This window comes from Antechinus flavipes, chromosome 2, assembly GCF_016432865.1.
Source record: "Antechinus flavipes isolate AdamAnt ecotype Samford, QLD, Australia chromosome 2, AdamAnt_v2, whole genome shotgun sequence".
NCBI classification, from domain to species: Eukaryota; Metazoa; Chordata; class Mammalia; order Dasyuromorphia; family Dasyuridae; genus Antechinus; species Antechinus flavipes.
This window is the reverse complement of record NC_067399.1, coordinates 641,535,038-641,552,646: the sequence shown is the minus strand read 5'-3', so window position 1 is coordinate 641,552,646 and position 17,609 is coordinate 641,535,038. Positions and strand designations below refer to the sequence as shown.

Genomic DNA, 17,609 nt, shown 5'->3' with positions numbered 1-17,609 from the left:
GAACTCTCCAGGGAAAGCAGTACATTAAACACATTTATCTGTCTCCTCCATAGAGAACGTCTCACAAACACGGGGGTGAGGATGATGAAGAAAGAGCTTAGTCAATAAACACTTATTAAGCCCCTACTCTGTGCTAAGCATGGGTCTAAGCACTGGGGATAACAGGAAACTCTTGAGGAGTTTGTAGTTTAAGAGGGAAGACAAGAGGCATTAACTATAGACAAAGAGGCTGAATTGGAAGAGATTAGGAAAGGCTTCTCATAGAAGCCAGAGGTCTCGGAGGACAGCTGATGGAGATCATCAGCTAGGTCTGACCCACCTCCCAGATCTGCTTCTATCACAGACCCTCAGAATGGGAAGAGACTTTTCAAGGCTCCTCTGGTTCAACCTTTGCTCTTGTGCAGTCATTTTTCCAGTCGTGTGTCTCTGTGACCCCATTTGGGGCTTTCTTGGCAGAGACACTGCAGTGGTTTGGCATTTCTCTCTCTGGTTCATTTTACAGATCAGGAGGTAAACAGGGTTAAGTAACTTGCCCAGAGTCACACAGCTGGTAAGTATCTTTGGCCAGACTTGAACTCACGATGATAAATCTTCCTGATTCCAAGCTCTCTCCATTGCGCCACTTCAGCCTTTGCCTGTATCAAAATCCCTTCTACAGCTTCGGTGGTCGAGGACCATTTGGCCCTTCCACTTTGGGATGAATTCTGCTCTAATCCGCAGTAACTTTTCCCTGATATTGAACCAAAATCTGCCTCTCTACAGCTGTTATTTAACCATGATTCCAAATTCTGCTTTTCTAGGGCAAGGTAGAACAAGTATCTTCCATATGACAACCTTCCAAATACTTAACGACAGCTGAGCCTTCCCTTTTCCAGGCCACCCAGCCGCAGCCCCCCCACCTGAACCCCACCTACGTAGAATAATTTCCAGCTCCCTCACCAGCCCGGCTGCCCTGTGGACATGTTCCAGTCTGTCAATGCCTTTCCTAAAACATGACATCCAGAATTAAAAACAATACTGGAAATGTGGTCAGGTCAAGCCAGAGTGCAGAGTGCTTGCACTAGCCCTGTTCCCCACTCAGCTCACAGTTTGGGGCTCCCACATCCACTGGGGCTCGTTGGGCTGGACATTTCCAAGCCCCCGAAGTCATTTTCATAGAAGCTGTGATCTAACCACATCCCCCGCATCCTCTGCTTCTACATTTGACTTTTGGACACAAAGGAAGGGCGTGGACGTTGATCACTAACCAATTTTATGCTACTGGTTTCAGCTCAGTGTTCTGGGATACCGAGCTAGGTGGCGATCCTGACTTATACAAACGTTTGTCACTGCTGCACCCGAATTCAACAAGAAGCTCATTCACATTTTCACCCAAATCCGATTTAAAAAATAAAAATAGAAATAGAGAAAAAGGTCAAAGATAGTTCTGAGGAACTGCCCCAAAGACCATCCTCACCTGTGGCAAGGTAGAGAACTTCAAAGGAGGACCCGTTTCTGGCCTGCATTTGATGCACTAAGACTTTCTTGTAGTGATATTTGGAGTGGAAAAGGGGTGTCTTCTTGTCCCCAAAAGGCTCAACCCTCTGGGCCACCTCGGGGTGACTATCAGCCACCTGGAAGGTTTCTGTGGGTGTCAGTTCCTGGTCTGGAAGGCACTAGGACAAAGGAAAACAGGATGATAACAACAAGGATCCAAGGCCGGCACACTGAAGATGGGGAGGGGAGGGACACCGGGACTGCTGCTCACCTTGCCCGGCCGTGGGTTGGGCAGCGTCCCACTGTAGCCTTTGAGTGGGGATGTCCGAAAGATCCGGTCTATGTCGCCGATGGAGTACACACAGATGGCCGAGTAGTTCCTGCGGGAAGCGCGGAGCCCGGTCTCAGCACCTTGGCCAGCCCCTGCCCGGTCAGCGGGCCCAGCTCAGGGAGGCACACTTACCGCCAGCAACGCCAGCCCCCTGCCAGGGAGCTCGGATCCTCTGCCTCCCACCCCCCGCGCCGTCCAAGGCTTCTGCCAAGGGAGAGGGCCCTGGGCACCCTGCAGCCCGGCCCCCCCGGCCGCTCCCTCTGGCATCCCTGGCAGATGAGCACCCAGACCCTGTCCTCAGCAAGCACGAGACACGGCGCGCCATCTGGGTGCGCCTTCTGCCCGGGGAGGATGCGCCTGCTCCCGGCCCCTCTCCCGAGCCCAGGCTCGGCTCCTCCCCTTCCCCCCGGCCTGGAATTCCAGCTCTGATCATGGCCCCCTGCATCCTCCCCCACACGCCCTTGCTGGTTTTCAATCGATTAGAGTGATTAAGAGGCAAAATTAAGAAGCTGAGCAGAGTAATTGGGCCTGGTGTGATAACACCCTCCGGAGGCCGAGGCAGCAGGAAGGGGTGCTATGAGCTCACCTCACTCCCTGGGGGCTGGGGATCCGGGCCGGCAACCAGCTCTCTCCCAGAGCCCCCACAGGGTCCCAGAGCCGCGACTCGAGAGCCGAAGGGGAGCTCAGAACCCCTCCAGCCCCCTCCCTATCCGACCGGTGAAAATTCGGGGCGTCCTATCTCTCCACCTCCGCGACCCGCGGCCCTCCCTGATGCCCCTCCTCCAAAAGCCCTCGACTACTCACCCCCTTCCTCCTTGTGACCCCCTTTTTGAGATTCTCCCCAGCCCCTCCCCAAGCCCTCCCCTCTCCTCCCTGATCTTCCCGTCCCCTCCTGTATATCATGTATATGGCACAGTACAATAATGTGCTCGGCCCTGCCGATTTTCACTGACAGTAATTCTCTGATACATATGACTATATGTGTGTGTCCCCTCCTTTAGACCCCACCCTCCTGCTCTGGCCGAGCCCTCCTCCCGTTCCCCCCTCTCAGTGTAACAGCCCCCCCCCCCCGCAGGACCCCGCCGCCCTCCCCGGCCACGCCGCTCACCAGGGGTTGGAGAAGACCCCGTAGACCTTTGTGGCGCGCCAGTCCCCCGCGGCGTCCGGGACCAGGAAGACGTCCTGCAGCCAGTTGAAGTTCTTGTTGGTGGCCGGGTCGCTGCACACCAGCATGGCCTTCAGGAAGGTGTTCCACTTGGAGGCCGACAGGGAGCTCACGCCACCGCGGTCCCCCTGCTCGGGAGGGAAGGGAGGCGGGGTTATCCGGGGCAGGGCCGGGCCGGGACGCCCCCCCAGACACCCGCGAGCCCCGTGGCTGCACCTTACACAGTTGGGCCACCCGGGAGACGTTCATGGGGGCCTCGGGGTTCTTGTCGGGATTGTTCTCCCGGAAAAAGTAGTAGATCTTGTCGTCGTAGGCTTCGTCCTGGTTGATGATGGTGGCCTTAATGAACTGTGGGTCTGGAACACAGAACCGGGCCGGGTCAGCCCCGACGCCCCCCACCCAGAGACGTCGGGATCCCTGCTCTGAGGCCGCCGGGAGCCCGAGGGGGCAGGGAGGGGAGGGAGGCCGGCCCCTGGAGGAGAGCTTTGTTTTTGAACCTTTGATGAGCGAACCGCCCGCAAAGAAACGATGACCTCATGTCCCAGGGAGCAGCCAGAAGCTCCCCAGGTGTTGTAGCTGTCAGCTGGGCCGGGAGGCCGAGCCTCATAATGAGGGAGTGGGAGGGAGGCTGAGGGCCTCCAGATGAGCTCAGTCCTCCCCAGGGCGGCTGGAAGGCAGGCCGAGGGCAGAGAGAGGAACTCCAGGCCCCCGGGGCTGCCTCTCCTGGGGCTCCCGGCAGCACATGCCCATGCTGAACACGCCTTCTGTGTGCGCCGCCCCAGGGCCAGCTTTCTCTCCCAGCAGGTCCTCCCTCCCTCAGCCGGCCTCGGCCCCTTTCTCCCCCACTTTGCCCCAGCTAATGCTAAGTGCCTGACACCCCCAGCCCGTGCACAGCTCTGCTCCCTAACATGCACCCACCGGAGATAGTGGGCTCACCGCCTCCCAACCCTTCCTTTCCCCGTGCCCTTCTCCCTGCCCTTCTCCGTGCCCTTCTCCCTTTCTTTCTCCCTTCTCCTTTCTGCCTTCTCCCTTCTTGGTACCCTTCTTTGTGCCCATCTCCCTTCTCTGTGCCCTTCTCTGTGCCCTTCTCCGTGCCCTTCTCTGTGCCCTTCTCCTTTCTCCCTTCTCCCTTCTCCTTCCCTTCTCCGTACCCTTCTCTGTGCCCTTCTCGTGCCCTTCTCCCTTCCCTTTTCCCTTCTCCCTTCTCCTTTCTGCCTTCTCCCTTCTCTGTGCCCTTCTCCCTTTCTTTCTCCTTCTCCCTTCCCTTCTCCGTGCCCTTCTCTGTGCCCTTCTCCCTTTCTTTCTCCCTTCTCCTTTCTGCCTTCTCCCTTCTCTGTGCCCTTCTCCTTTCTCCCTTCTCCCTTCCCTTCTCCCTTCTCCATGCCCTTCTCTGTGCCCTTCTCCCTTCTCCATGCCCTTCTTGGTACCCTTCTTTGTGCCCATCTCCCTTCTCTGTGCCCTTCTCCATGCCCTTCTCCCTTCTCCATGCCCTTCTTGGTACCCTTCTTTGTGCCCATCTCCCTTCTCTGTGCCTTTCTCCGTGCCCTTCTCCCTTCTCCATGCCCTTCTTGGTACCCTTCTTTGTGCCCTTCTCCCTTCTCTGTGCCTTTCTCCATGCCCTTCTCCCTTCTCTGTGCCTTTCTCCATGCCCTTCTCCCTTCTCTGTGCCTTTCTCCGTGCCCTTCTCCCTTCTCCATGCCCTTCTTGGTACCCTTCTTTGTGCCCATCTCCCTTCTCTGTGCCCTTCTCCGTGCCCATCCAAATACCGCCCACCTCAATCCCCCTCCCATCAGGAAGGCTTCCTCAATAACCTCTCCCGCCACTGATTTCCTATAGCTACAGATTACTATCTGGGTCAATCACGGGCCCTTGGGGGCCAGTTTCATGTCTCTGGATCCTCTGTGAGCCCCCGAGAGTAGCTAGAGGGGAGAATCCCCTTCCTCTCTCCCTGCCCTTCCTTCTAGCCCCCCTCAGCTCCAACCCCGCAGTCCCACAGAGGACGGGGGAGGAGGAGGGACACGCGTCCCCATAGGGAAGTGCAGTGATTGACTCACTCTGCATGACCATGTCACTGGTGTATAACTCCCGCTCTCCTCCGATGCGCCGGAACCTTGGGATCTTGCCATTGTATTCCTGCTTTCTGATTGTGGAATACACCTGGTCATCTGCAGGCGGGTGGAGACAAGGCCCCTGGTCAGCCATCGCTGCCTCTAGACCCCACGACCTCTGAGGGATTATTGGGGCTCCGGTGTCTCACAGCCACAACCCCCCAAAGACTGAGCTTTGGCAATTCCCTTTGTTTCTTTGCAGAACTGGATGTGAAACACTACACGTGGCAGCAAACGTTTCTGAATAATATCCTGGTTAACTTTGCTGTTTTTTATTTGTTATAAGGGGATGACTTTTTGGACGGATGGAAAACCAAAATGACTTAATAAAGATTCATTGTTTTAACCCCAGTGGTTACTGATCTAGTCACCCAAGAGTCTCCCAGAATTCCCAATAAGCAATTCCATGCAGAGACGTTTAGGGCGGCCAGATGGCTCCATAGTGCATGGACCACTGGGCCTAGAATCAGGACCTGAGTTCTAATGCAGATTCAGACACTTACTAGCTGTGTGAAATGGGGCAAGTCACTTAATTTCTGCCTCACTTTCTTTAACTGCAAAATATGGATAATATTTTCCATTCTATTTCCTGGATGGTAAGCATGGTTCTGGTTACAGTCGGCGATGACTCTGGGAGATTGAACTGGGCCCCGCAGACAATGCCAACAGTTTTCCTTTTACTGTATTTGGTTATTTCATCAAAGGGACATTTCCTTGCTTAAGCTCATTTCCCTTTTTCTGGATTGTACAGTCAAAGGAAGAAAGTCAAGCAGAAGGGGCTCTTAGAGGTCATCCGTCCAACCCCATTCAGTTTGCAAATGAGGAAACTAAGGTGACTTGCCCAGGTGGCACAGCTAGGAAAAGTCTAACGCAAGCTTCAAATCCGTCTCTCTGACTCCACGACCAAGCCTCCACCCACCCACCAGAGCCTCTCTAAAAGCGTGTTCTTCCTCTGTAAATGAGGTTGTGGAAACCGATGGTCACCAAGTTCTCGTCCTGTCCTGGTCTGTGACACTTGGAACGTTGCACACGAGATGTCACAGACAAGTTTTGAGCCATCACTAAGCTCGTCTACAAGCCTGGAAGTCCCTTCGGACCCAGGTCCGTCCTCCTTCCGGGAAGGGCTACGTACCGCTGAACAGGACCAGGGAATTCTCATCGGGGGTGAATGGAGCATAGCCCCGCCTTTCCCCAAGCAGAGTGATGGTCTTGTTAACCTGGGAGAGAGAGAACCAGGGTCAGCTGGACCTCCTAAGTCCAGGCTCCTGAGCCCCTACGTGAACATCGCTCCCCATTCTCTCCCCGCCAAGCCATGCCCTTCTGCGCCCCCAAAACTCACCAAGCCCCCATCCCTCTCACTCCATACTCCCCACCATCACTACACATGGCCTAGAAAAGTCCTTATGTCCCTGGGGTGAGTGCTGGGGATGGGCCATTCTTATATTTGTTCCACATACATATGTAACTCCCATCCCCCTCAGACTGGCGTCTCTCGGCGGAGGAACTCTTTCTTTTCTGTTTCCCAACATGATGCTAACTGGTCGTTCCTTCAGAACAAATCCCGCGGCCCAGCCCTGACCCTCCCTCTCCAGCTTTGGCAGGAGCGCCCCAAATTTGCCTCAAAGCCCCGACTGAACCTTACCAAATTCCAGCAGCTGGGATGGCGAGCGTTGGTCCCGCAAATGAGCAGCCCTTCGGCCTGCTTCTCCAGAAGGGTGATGTAGTTCTCGCAGTCCTAGCGGACACAAGCGGGGCGCTCAGGACCGACACCAAATCGCAGCCGCCCCAAAGGGGGAAGATTATATCAAGGGAAAGAGACCCCAGACAATGGGCCGCCAACTGGCGAGCCGAGGGAAGAGCTAATTTGTGGAAGTGGGTTTCTATTCAACAGAAGAATTTCCTAACAGTCAGAACTAGCGCACAATGGGAAGGCCTGCTGTGCGAGAGGGGGAGTTCCTGGGTAACTGGGCAGTATTCTAACAAAGGCAGGACCATTACTGTCAGGTTTGCCGTAGAAGGGGTTGCTGCGCTGAGTGGAGGGTTGCTCTAGGACGAACAAAATTGGATAATCCTCCTCCCTGGGATGAGCTTCCTAGTAATTAGAGCTCAACCAAAAAGCAGAATCTGGAGACAGCAATTCCCCTTTCACAGGAAGTATCCAAACGAGCTGGGTGGCTACTGGTCAGAGATATTTTAATGAAGATTTATACTCATTCCAATAGATCTGGGGTGGAAAATGCAGAGAGAATTATGGAGATTGAATATGGATCAAAATGTAGTATTTTCACCTTTTTTTGGTTCTATTTTCTTTCTCGTGTCCCCCCCCCCCCTTTTTGGTCTGATTTTTCTTGTACAACATATAAATATGGAGATATGTTTAAAAGAATTACATTTATTTAACCTATATCAGATTGCTTGGAGAGAGAGGAGATACAAGAGGGAGGAAGAAAAATTTGGAACACAAAGTCTTACAAAATGATGTTGAAAATCATCTATACATGTATTTGGAAACATAAAATACAATGGAGAAGAAAACAAAGTACCCTAAAAACTTAAAAAAAAAAAAAAAAAGATTTCCTGCTCCCTGGTCCTTTCCACTTACAGAATTCTATAAGGTCAAGGGCAGACAGAGAACGAGGAAGACAATCTACCATTGTCCCTCTATACTAAGCCGGGAAAGAAAAAACAAAAGGTACCAGATATCCTGTCTTAAATTATCAATCTAGTTCCACCCTCATGGGACTAGGCTATGGGGCAAGAGTCAGAGACTCTTATCACTGGGAAAGATCCATGCTATCTCTTAGGAAAAAGCCCTCAGATCCTTTTCCCACAGTTCTCCATATTGACAACTAATACATATTGCTCTGGAAACGCGCTCCCTCCCTGCCAGGACACCTACACTCAGTGCGGGGGCAAAGAGCAGGGCTCCAGGAGCAGCAGGACAGGTTTCTCCTACCCCAGCGAGGTAAGCTGAGAGAGGCACAAAAGTAGCTGCCGGGAACGCCCCTCTGCATTTACCCCTCACTCCCCTCGCCCACCCACTAAGGCCCCAGTCTCACTCACCAGCTGATTCTGGCAGTATGCTTTATTGGGACCGATGTACACCTGTGTCAGAGAAAGAGCAGAAAGATAGCATCGGTCCCCACCGGCCATGGCGGAGGGATCTAGAAAGAGGGGCAGGGTCCCTAAATAGTGTCAGCTGATGGCAGAGCACAGACAGCCCCGGACGCAGCTCTCTCATCCCTTCTCCTCCAAGCCCAAGGGACACTCTGGCTTTCTTGAGCAAGTTACCTGACTGGAGGTGGAAAGAGATGACATCTCTGGGGAAAGGGAAGTAGCCACAAACTGCAGAGTTTCACATCTCTTTTCAATGGCTGTTTGATTCTAAGGAAGCCCCTTACCTTCTATTAGACTAGAAGTTCCCTGAGACCCCCTGACAGATCCCAGAGGGCAGAGCCCCCATTTCCTTTGTGTTTCTAGGGAAACAGGAGAGCCATCCTCTCCCTGGGGTCACTGAGGAAAAGGAGGGCCTCTGGTAAACAGGAAAACCTATTAACATGAATATTTTTAGCTTCTTAGTTCAGAGCACTCATTGACACCTGGGGATCTCCCTCTTTCTCCCAAGGAAGGAAGTCCAATCTCATTTTCCAAGAGGGCAAACTGAGGTCCAGAGGCACTCATCGATTTGTCCCTAGAGGGTCACCTCTAGTGAGTCACTGACTAAACTGAGTCCCAGGCCACCAAGGTTAGGATCCTTTTTCCACCAGAAGAGGTGGGACTCATTAGCTAATTGTTAAGTGCAATTATATCGAAATTTCCACCCCCAGTCTCCTCCATTTGGCCTATTGTTCAGGGCTCTTCTCCCAGGGAACCGTTTATAACAGATGGAGCAGGGAGGGGAAGCCAAGCCATCCCCACCCTCACCTCCACCCCCACCCTATTCCAACTCCCAAGGGAACAGAGGGGCCCAGGGCTTAGAAGTGAGATGTTTCACCCTCCCTTCCCCCCCTCCCCAACTGTAGAAACCCTCGGGGGTTTTGGCAAGGCAGAGAATGTTCATCTGGATCTTCCCCTTCCTGGAGGAGGAAGAAAAGAGAGAAGGAGGGAATGAGAGGAGAGGGAAAGAAGGAACAAAGAAGGGACAGGAGGGAGAAGAGGAAGGGATAGGAGGGGAGGGGAAAAAAAGGAGGGGAAAGAAAGAAGGAAAGGGGAAGGAGGGAGGAACATGGAAGAGAGAAAGAAAGAAGGGAAAGGAAAGGGGAGGAGGGAAGAAAAGGAGAAGAGAGGAAGGAGAAGGGAGAGAGGAAGACAGGAAGGGAAGGAGAGAAAGGATAAGGAGAAAAAAGAAATGAGAAGATAGTGAGGAAAAAAGCCCCAAAAAGATAAAGAGGAGGAGAAGATGAAGAAAAGACAAGGGGAAAAAAAGGGGACTGAGGAGAAAGGAAAAGAAAGCAAAAGGAAAGAAGAGTGAAGGAAGAAAGGGAAGAGAAAAGAGGGAGTAAAGGGGAAATGATAAGGAAAAAAGGGATGAGGAAAGAAGATGAGTGATGGAGTAGAGAAAGAGAAGAAAGAATGGGAGAGGCCTTTCATGGTGTCCAAAGTGGGCTTCCCATGGTTACAGGAGACAAGATGGTGGGGGGTCTGGCAGTGGAAGGTGGGGGCAAAGCTGAGAAAGAAGCATTCGGGCGGGCTCCGCCATGGGAGGGAGCAGAGTCTTTACCGTCTTCACTGAGGCATTTTTCCTTGGATGAAGTCAAAATGGTAGAGCTTCCCTCGGCCGCCCACCACGACAGAGTCACTGCCCAGCTCGTGATACAGCACCGTGTGGGGCTCGGGCTGTGGGAACCGGTAACTCTCCTGTCCTGCAGAGACCAGAGGGGGAAAGAACGGTTAGAGGGAGGGGGAAAGGAGAGGGAGGAGCATCACTGGGGAGGGGGGCAAATCCTGGGGGAGAGGAGGGAAAATCCTGGGGGGGTGGCTCCTGAACCCCTATCAGCCTTCCGGGACGGATTCCATCTGACATTCATGAGGAGACCAAGTCTTTCCTCATCACTAGTTCCCCAAGAACATGAGACATTTCTATCCCCCCAATTCTCCTAATACAGGCTAACATGGGGTCAAGGGGGCACTGTCAAACCAGGGAGAAAGGGAGGAAGGAAGGAAGGAAGGAAGGAAGGAAGGAAGGAAGGAAGGAAGGAAGGAAGGAAGGAAGGAAGGAAGGAAGGAAGGAAGGAAGGAAGGAAGGAAGGAAGGAAGGAAGGAAGGAAGAAGGAAGGAAGGAAGGAAGGAAGGAAGGAAGGAAGGAAGGAAGGAAGGAAGGAAGGCAGGAAGGAAGGCAGGAAGGGAGGGAGGGAGGAGGGAGGGAGGGAGGGAGGAAGGGAGGGAGGAAGGAAGGATGAAGGAAGGAGGGAGGGAGGAAGGAAGGAAGGAAGGAAGGAAGGAAGGAAGGAAGGAAGGGAGGAAGGAAGGAAGGAAGCGAGGGAGGGAGGAAGCGAGGGAGGGAGGGAGAGATGGACAGAGGAAAGAAAGAATTAAGCTTTTAATAAACATGTACTAACTATGTACTAGGCATTGTGCTAAGTGTATTACAAATATCTGAAATATTAATTTAAAACTTTTATTTCTGCCATGTCAATAACAAATATTCATTAAACACCCACAGTAAGCCCTATGCTGGGGACACAGAGACAGAAAATAGAAGCTCTGCTTTCAGGGAGCTCACAATCTAATGTCTCCTCTGCTGCAAACAACTATGTACATACAAGCTCTCTACAGAATAAATGAGAGGTAATCTCAGCCGCAAGGTTGATTGCAAACTCTCTCTCCCAATATGTGGTAAATCTATAGATCCCTTCTCAAAGGCATCAAAGTTTATGAGGTTACAGAGGAGCCTACTTCCATTACATTGCAGTTTGCAAAATGTTTTTTAAAAACTCCAAGTTCCTGGAGCCTGGCTTAAGCTCCCTTGGGCAGTCAGTGACATCCCACTAGCTTCTGGAAGCTGAGGAAAATGACAGCAGTTCCAGCCAGCAGGTTACATAACAAAGAAAGCGTCTTTGGAAAACCTTGAACTGCGGCATCTCCTAGAATCTGGAAATTTAGAACTGGAAGCAACTTAAGAAATGAGCCTTTCCAGGCCCCTGGGACAAGTCTCAGAATCAGGAAGTGATGGGCACAAATCACAGAGCTCCTGCAGAATTAAACCCAAGCCCTTGACTCCAGCCAGCATCCTCCCCAGTCTGCCACACTCCCTCCCTTATCCCCAAGGTTCCCAATCCTGAGTCCCCATCCCAGTCGTTCGGCAAACAAGCACTTTGGGTGCAGAAGATTCCCGAGAGGCTGCCCTCAGAGAGTCTCATAGCCTGGTGGCGGAAGGAATATTCACCTGGGTTGTAATAAATAGAATACTGGACTTGCAGGTATCTGAAAAACCTGGGTTCAAATCCTGCTTCTGTCACCTATTTGTGACACTTAATAATTTTTTTGATCCTTGGTTTCCTCATTTGTAAAATTAAGAGGTTGAATTAAATGGCCTGAAGTCCCTTCTGGCTCTAAATCTATGATCCTATGAACTGGAAGGTTGTAAGTAGCAACGACAAGAGACAGAGCATTTATTAAAGGCTTACTGTATGCCTGGCATTGTGCTAAGTACATAGGAAAAAACCACATGCATACAGAGGGGACTTCAGAGCTAAAGGTTGTTTGAGTTCATGGAAATAGATGAATGAGATTCAGAGTGCGCAGGGAAAATTCCAGGCAGGAAGAGAAGCCCTCAAGAAGCAGTAGGAATTAGAATTACAGGCACAGCTGGGAGTAACTTTGGAAATTCTATTAACTATTCCTCTATAGCAAGTTGTAAATGATGTAGTAAACAAGTCTTTGAGAGTTATCTGAGGGTGAGAGGAATAAATGAATTGCCAATGACTAAATGTGATGGTGAGAGAAAAGGAGGAGGAAGAAGAGGCAAAAGAAGAGGAGGAGAAGGAAGGAAAAAAAGGGAGAAAGAGGAGGAAGAAGAAGAAAAAAAAGAAAGGGGGGAAAAGGAGGAGGGAGATAAAAAAGAGGGGAAAATGAAAAATAGGAGGAAAAGAGAAGGAAAAAAAAAGGAGGAAAAAACAGGAAGAGAAGAAAATTTCGAATCATTTTCAAACCAAAATTCAAGTCCTGCTAACTCAAGTCCAGTTTACCATCCAGTAATCATGTAGCTTCTAGGAGAAAGACCTTTGGAATCTACCCCCCTCATAATACAGACAGAGGAAAGACCCGGCTTGATGTTCCCTCGCCCATGGCAGAGCCAAACTTAGAATCCGTCTCACCCGCACTACACGGTGTGGCCACAATCTAGTTTATAGAATTTCACAATTGAAAGGGACTCAGAGACCATTAAGCCCATCCCTGGGCAGAAAGACCCTCTACAGCATCCAGCCTTCCCCTGGCAGCTGTTGTGACCCTACTCCTGATTCTTCCTCTGACCCCTCCAGTGATTAGCAAACTACTGCTCCTGTAGCCGGGAGGCCTGGCTCTGAGCCTCGAGTCAGTTATGGGCCTTTGGGCAAGTTATCTCAACTTTGGAAACTTATTCCTGTGTACAGCAGAAAATAAAGCCCCTCATCAAGTATTAAATATGTATATTATTACTATTGTTTTTACTGGCTCACCAGGGAGTGAGAACTGCATAGGCAAAGGCACAGTGGGGAGAAAGAAACTCGTGTGGAGAGAGAAGAGAGAAGAAACTATTCCGGCTGGAGGGAGAGAACTTTGGAGAATAGTAGAGAAAGAAGACGGGGCCTTGAAGGTCAAACCATAGAGTAGAAAATAGGCAATAGGGAGTCATCACAGATTCTTGAGGGAGAGAGGAGTTAAGGGACAAGGGAATGAGATCATAGCTTGAGAGAGCAGTCAGGAGATACCTTAGCTAGTGCTAATTTGTTTTTTAAGATAGCCTGAAAACCCTTCAGTATAATCTAGGAAGGTAAATTAGTCCGGAAAGCTGCCCTGGGGATCCTCCAAAGTAAGGGAAAGTGCCTAAGCTGCCCTCTGCCCACTGGGCACCACATGGCACAAGGAAGCTGCCCAGCCTGGCCTCTGGTGGCTTCCCATCTCGGGGTTCAGCCCCGGGCCACCTCCAAGGCCAGGAATGGCTAGAATAAGTGCAGGGACCACGGAGCTCCCATTCCCATCTCTGGGACTCCCATCAGCCAGGCAGAAGGCCTGTCAGCCTTCTCCCCTCCTATCCAAAGCCTCCCTGGAGACGGCCCGTCGGCCCAGACGGTACCCACAGCACGAATGCCAAGCAGAGAGATGGCAGCCGGTGCCAGCCTGCCCACAGATGCTCCCCCAAGTCCTTTCCCCTCCCCCACAACATATGGACTATGGGGGAACAGTTGGGGAGGGGGGAAGGAGGGAGGCGTCACAAAAGATGACTTCCTCAAGCCTGGAGAAGACAGGCTTTCCCTGCGTAAGGGGAGAGGTAGGGTGGTTGTGAATGCTGTTAAGTGAGGGAACAAGGGAGCTTCTGTTAGGATGCAGTCAAAGCCTCCGCCATCCTCAAACTGGAGTAAAGAAGTGCTTTTCAGGGTCACCTTCAGTGCCGCTCCAGCCCTGACTGTTCCGCTGTCCCCCTCGGTCTTCCCCAGGGTTCTGGGCCTCCACTTCAATCATCCCCCAAATTACTCTGTGACCCCCTACTCTCTCCTCCCCCGGAGAGAACAGAATGGTCTCTGATCTTCCAAGTTCCAAAGCCCAGTTTGATTGAATTAATTAAGAAATAAGAGTGGGAAGATTATATTATGGAGAGCCTCAGGCCAGGGGTGAAGCCTCTGGGGAGAAGGCACTGGTCCTGAAACTTACTTTAAGGATTCACGGATGGTCCAAGGGGCCACATCGCCCCGATGTCCCCCCTCCCTATCCCGCTCCCCGGGAATTGCCACTGATTTCTCAAGTCTTCCACTTGATCTTACTACTTTCCAGCTGTTCCCACTGTGTTCCAAGCCCTACGTCCCCCACCAGACTGAGCCCTCCTAGAGAGCATCTCCTCCTGTCTCTCCCACAAGTCCTGACGCAGACTGAGCCTGAGGAGACAGAGAGGGGACCCAAGTCCTCAGCAGACTTATCGGTTGCCAGGTGGATCGATGGGGAGCCCTCCTTCCCAAGACATTTGGCGTTAGGCGGCTCCTGAAGCAGGGCCAGGGTCACCAGAGCAACTGCCTGTGCCTTTAAAAGCAGAAGGGCTGACTCGGCAGATGGAAGCTCCTGACCAAAGAGGAAACCGTAGATCTTGTTGCCTCCGGAGAGAAAATGTATCTTCTTCGCTTCAGAATGCAGCCTGAGCTGAGAGTTGGACAGGCAGCATCTTCAGGGAAAGAGACAGAGCCCCGAGTCTAACCCTGGCAGGTCTTGTCATGAGTAGGGGGGCGGGGGGAGGGGGCAACTCAGCGAACCTGTTTCCTTATTTGTGCACGATCACAGACTTAAATGTGCAAGGGGTGTTAACGGTCACTAGCCCCAACCTTTTAATTTGCAGAAGAAGCAACTGAGGCCCAGAGAGGTAGCGACTCACCCAGCCTGTAAATGGCAGAGGTAGAATTTGAACTCAGGTCCTTTGGCTATAAATCCTATGCCATCTGCACCAAGGCAGGCAGGAGACTCACATAGGAAGTTCCTCCCACTCTCTTTCAGTGTTTTCTTAAAGCCCCCAAACTTACATTACTTACCTGCAGAGATTAGGACACCCTAAAGCTTTACAGAAATTCAAAGTGTTTTTATATTTATTCTCAGAATCCTCCTCTCTCTCTCGGGAGAAGCCCAGCACTCAGTCAATGACCCCTCCCTCCCTCAGTGCGATTTGTTTTGGAGTAGGCTTCCTTCCCCCAGGTCATGTTCATTCTAAGCCTGAGCTGTCCATAGGGAATGATTCTATTCTCTGAGAAAGGGATCTCGGGCTTCAGCGGAGTATGGAGAGGGATTTGCATGGAAAGGTAACCCTCTGAGAGGCCAGGAAGCACAGCTTATAGAGAGCCACCAGCTCTGCTAGCTACTCTCAAACCCTAGGTAGAACCCAAGCCCAGAAAAGGGTCCATATTGAGCAGTCTCCTTAAAACCCTCAGGAACAAAGTTAACCTGGGCTGGTCTCCATAGCTAATGGTAATAAATTAACTTTTAGGAGTAGAGATAAGTAGGGCATATCCAGGCAAATCATTCCTCCCAGAACCCATTGAACCCTCACCCGGTCACCGGCTCGGGCATCTCCCCTGGTTGTGCAAAAAGCCATTCGAGGGGTGCCTCAGTGTCCCATGAGACCTTGGATCTGAATTAATCATGATGGGGTTAAGGCTAGCAGAGGAGCAGACTTTGAGTGACCAGCTAGATCCACCCCACTCTAGGCAGACAAGAGACATCTCCTTAGTCCTTGCTTTCAACAGCCTTGATACTCCTGTGGTCTCACCCAAGTCCCTGCTGATGCAGTTTGAAGCTACTGTCAATGGGTCTGCATTTTGCAGAAATCCACCGTGGGAAAATACCTTATGAGATGAAAACGGTCACAGTCCCCTTCTTCTCACAAACAAATCCGCTTCTGAGCTCTCTGAGCAAACCACTTCCCCCCGACTTTGGTCTTCTTTTCTCCTCTGTGAAGTGGGGGCACTGAAGGAGACCACTACAGTCCTTTCCAGCTCATCCCAATTCCTAGAACTTCTCCCCACTTGCTTTTCCCATCTCCCTCTTTTATAGCCCTTGAGATATTGACCCCTAGACCCTGAGAGGCTCATTTCATAAAATCCTCGGAATCAGAGTTAAAGAGGACATTAGGTGAGCACTATAATAATAACTGCCGTTCACATAGCACTTTGTAGGTATTATCTAAGCGACTTCCTGGGGTCAGACCGCTAGAAAATCATCGGAGGTCAGATTTGAACGTGGGTAGATGCAGACAGAAGCTTTACTAGTCAAATGGTCCCAGGAGAATAGCTCTAGGACTGGGAGGGACGGCAGAGGCCATCTAGCCCAATCTCCTCAATTTACAGTTGGGGAAACTGAGGCCCTGAGAGGTTTAAGTGTTTTGTCCAAAGTTACAGCAGTCTGACAAACAGGTAGGACTAGAACCCAGCCCAAATCTTCCCATTGAACCTACAGCCTCCCATTAGTCTGTCCTCTGGGGTGAGCCTCCTCCGCCTTTTGTTGGGGGAGAGGGTAAGGGAGTGAAGGAGCTGAGTCAGGAGTTAAAGGCCAGTAAGGAAAAGGGTCATTGGAGGGCTGCTTTGTGCAATCCCCCACCAGCCCTGGTTGGAAGTTCTGCAAACATCCAGCAATGGGGCCGGAGGTTGGGGACTACACTGTTAAGCCTTCAGAGTTCCTCCCCCCATGAGAAGCATCTGGGTCTCTGGCTGAGCTGAGGGCACCTAGCAAAGTCCTCGGTGGCCCCCAAATTGCCTGGAAGCTGGGCAGCTCAGCTCAGAACTTCTGCTTCTTTCCTCTCCTCTTGGAGGGCAAAATTAGCCCGGAAGGGTTTCCTGACTCAGCAGTCACCAAGCTGAGGTTCGTTCCCCCCACGCTCCCCCGGGAGCGGGGCCTGGGATCCAGGCTGTCTGCTGCCTCTCCCGCCGCCTCTGCCCTTACCAAGTGTCTTCTCAGGAGAGGCTCTTCCTTCTGCCCACGGAAGGAAACAGATGAATCGGTGTCTAGGAGATGTTGAGCCATTTCCCAGAGCATTTGCTCAAGACCATCACATCGTAAGAGGTGACTGACCGTAAGGGCAACCTCCGGGCACGCTCAGGCCCGACCCTGCTCCCGCCACCCCGCGTTGTGGCCCTGGCTGAGCCAAGGGAGACAGGGGGGAAACCACCTGGACCCCCAACCTCGGGCAGCCCCCACGGCCGAGCTCCACATCCAGAAATGCCGAGAACTCGGCAGATAACAATTAGTATGGCACAGACTGTCCCACTCAGGAGATTTGGGACAAAGGAAAAATAATATTAATAATACCTTGAAATAGCCTTACATTTTCCCTAACATGTTCAAATCCATTATCTTCCGTGGGTCCCACAACACTGCTGTGAGGGAGGCAGGGCAGGCATCATTAACCCCACTGATGAGGAAAGGGGGACCCATGGCGATTGATTCCAGCTCAAGGTCACAGAACTAGTTAGTTGTGAGAGCAAACCAGAAACCAGGATTTCCAGGAGAACGAGGGCTGGATCCCAAGGCACAACCCCTGGATTTGAATCCCAGAATGATCCCGGGCCAATAACTCAGTTGGCCTGGATCGCCTCAAAGGACCCATCTTGTGTTATATTTCTGACCCCATGAATCAACCATCGGCGGGGAGAGAAGGGGCGGAGGTAATCCAGGAAGGCTTCCTGGAAGAAGGGTAGCTCTTGATGGGAGGGGTTCCAGGAAAGGCAGCAGAGGCGTGCTGGGGAGGAGATGACACCAGTTTCGGGGGGAGGAGGGAAAGGGGGAACAAGGGCCCCGGCTCATCCTCCGCTCCCAACCCCTGTTCACCCCACCAGCCAGAGCTCAAAAGGCCCGATTG

At 51.9% G+C, this 17,609-nt stretch overlaps 1 protein-coding gene across 1 annotated transcript in view; it reads right to left on the bottom strand.

The window, feature by feature from the left end:
• Positions 1-17,609, bottom strand: part of SEMA7A (semaphorin 7A (John Milton Hagen blood group)) — a 63,374-nt gene that overhangs the window by 10,576 nt on the left and 35,189 nt on the right. Inside the window, exons 2-10 of the mRNA XM_051982254.1 lie at positions 9,817-9,942; positions 8,144-8,202; positions 6,723-6,815; positions 6,213-6,297; positions 5,027-5,137; positions 3,189-3,328; positions 2,916-3,100; positions 1,748-1,856; positions 1,457-1,655 (exon numbers count right to left, since the gene is read on the bottom strand). Of these exons, the coding sequence (XP_051838214.1) occupies positions 1,457-1,655; positions 1,748-1,856; positions 2,916-3,100; positions 3,189-3,328; positions 5,027-5,137; positions 6,213-6,297; positions 6,723-6,815; positions 8,144-8,202; positions 9,817-9,942 (1,107 nt within the window). The remainder of the gene's footprint in view (positions 1-1,456; positions 1,656-1,747; positions 1,857-2,915; positions 3,101-3,188; positions 3,329-5,026; positions 5,138-6,212; positions 6,298-6,722; positions 6,816-8,143; positions 8,203-9,816; positions 9,943-17,609) is intronic.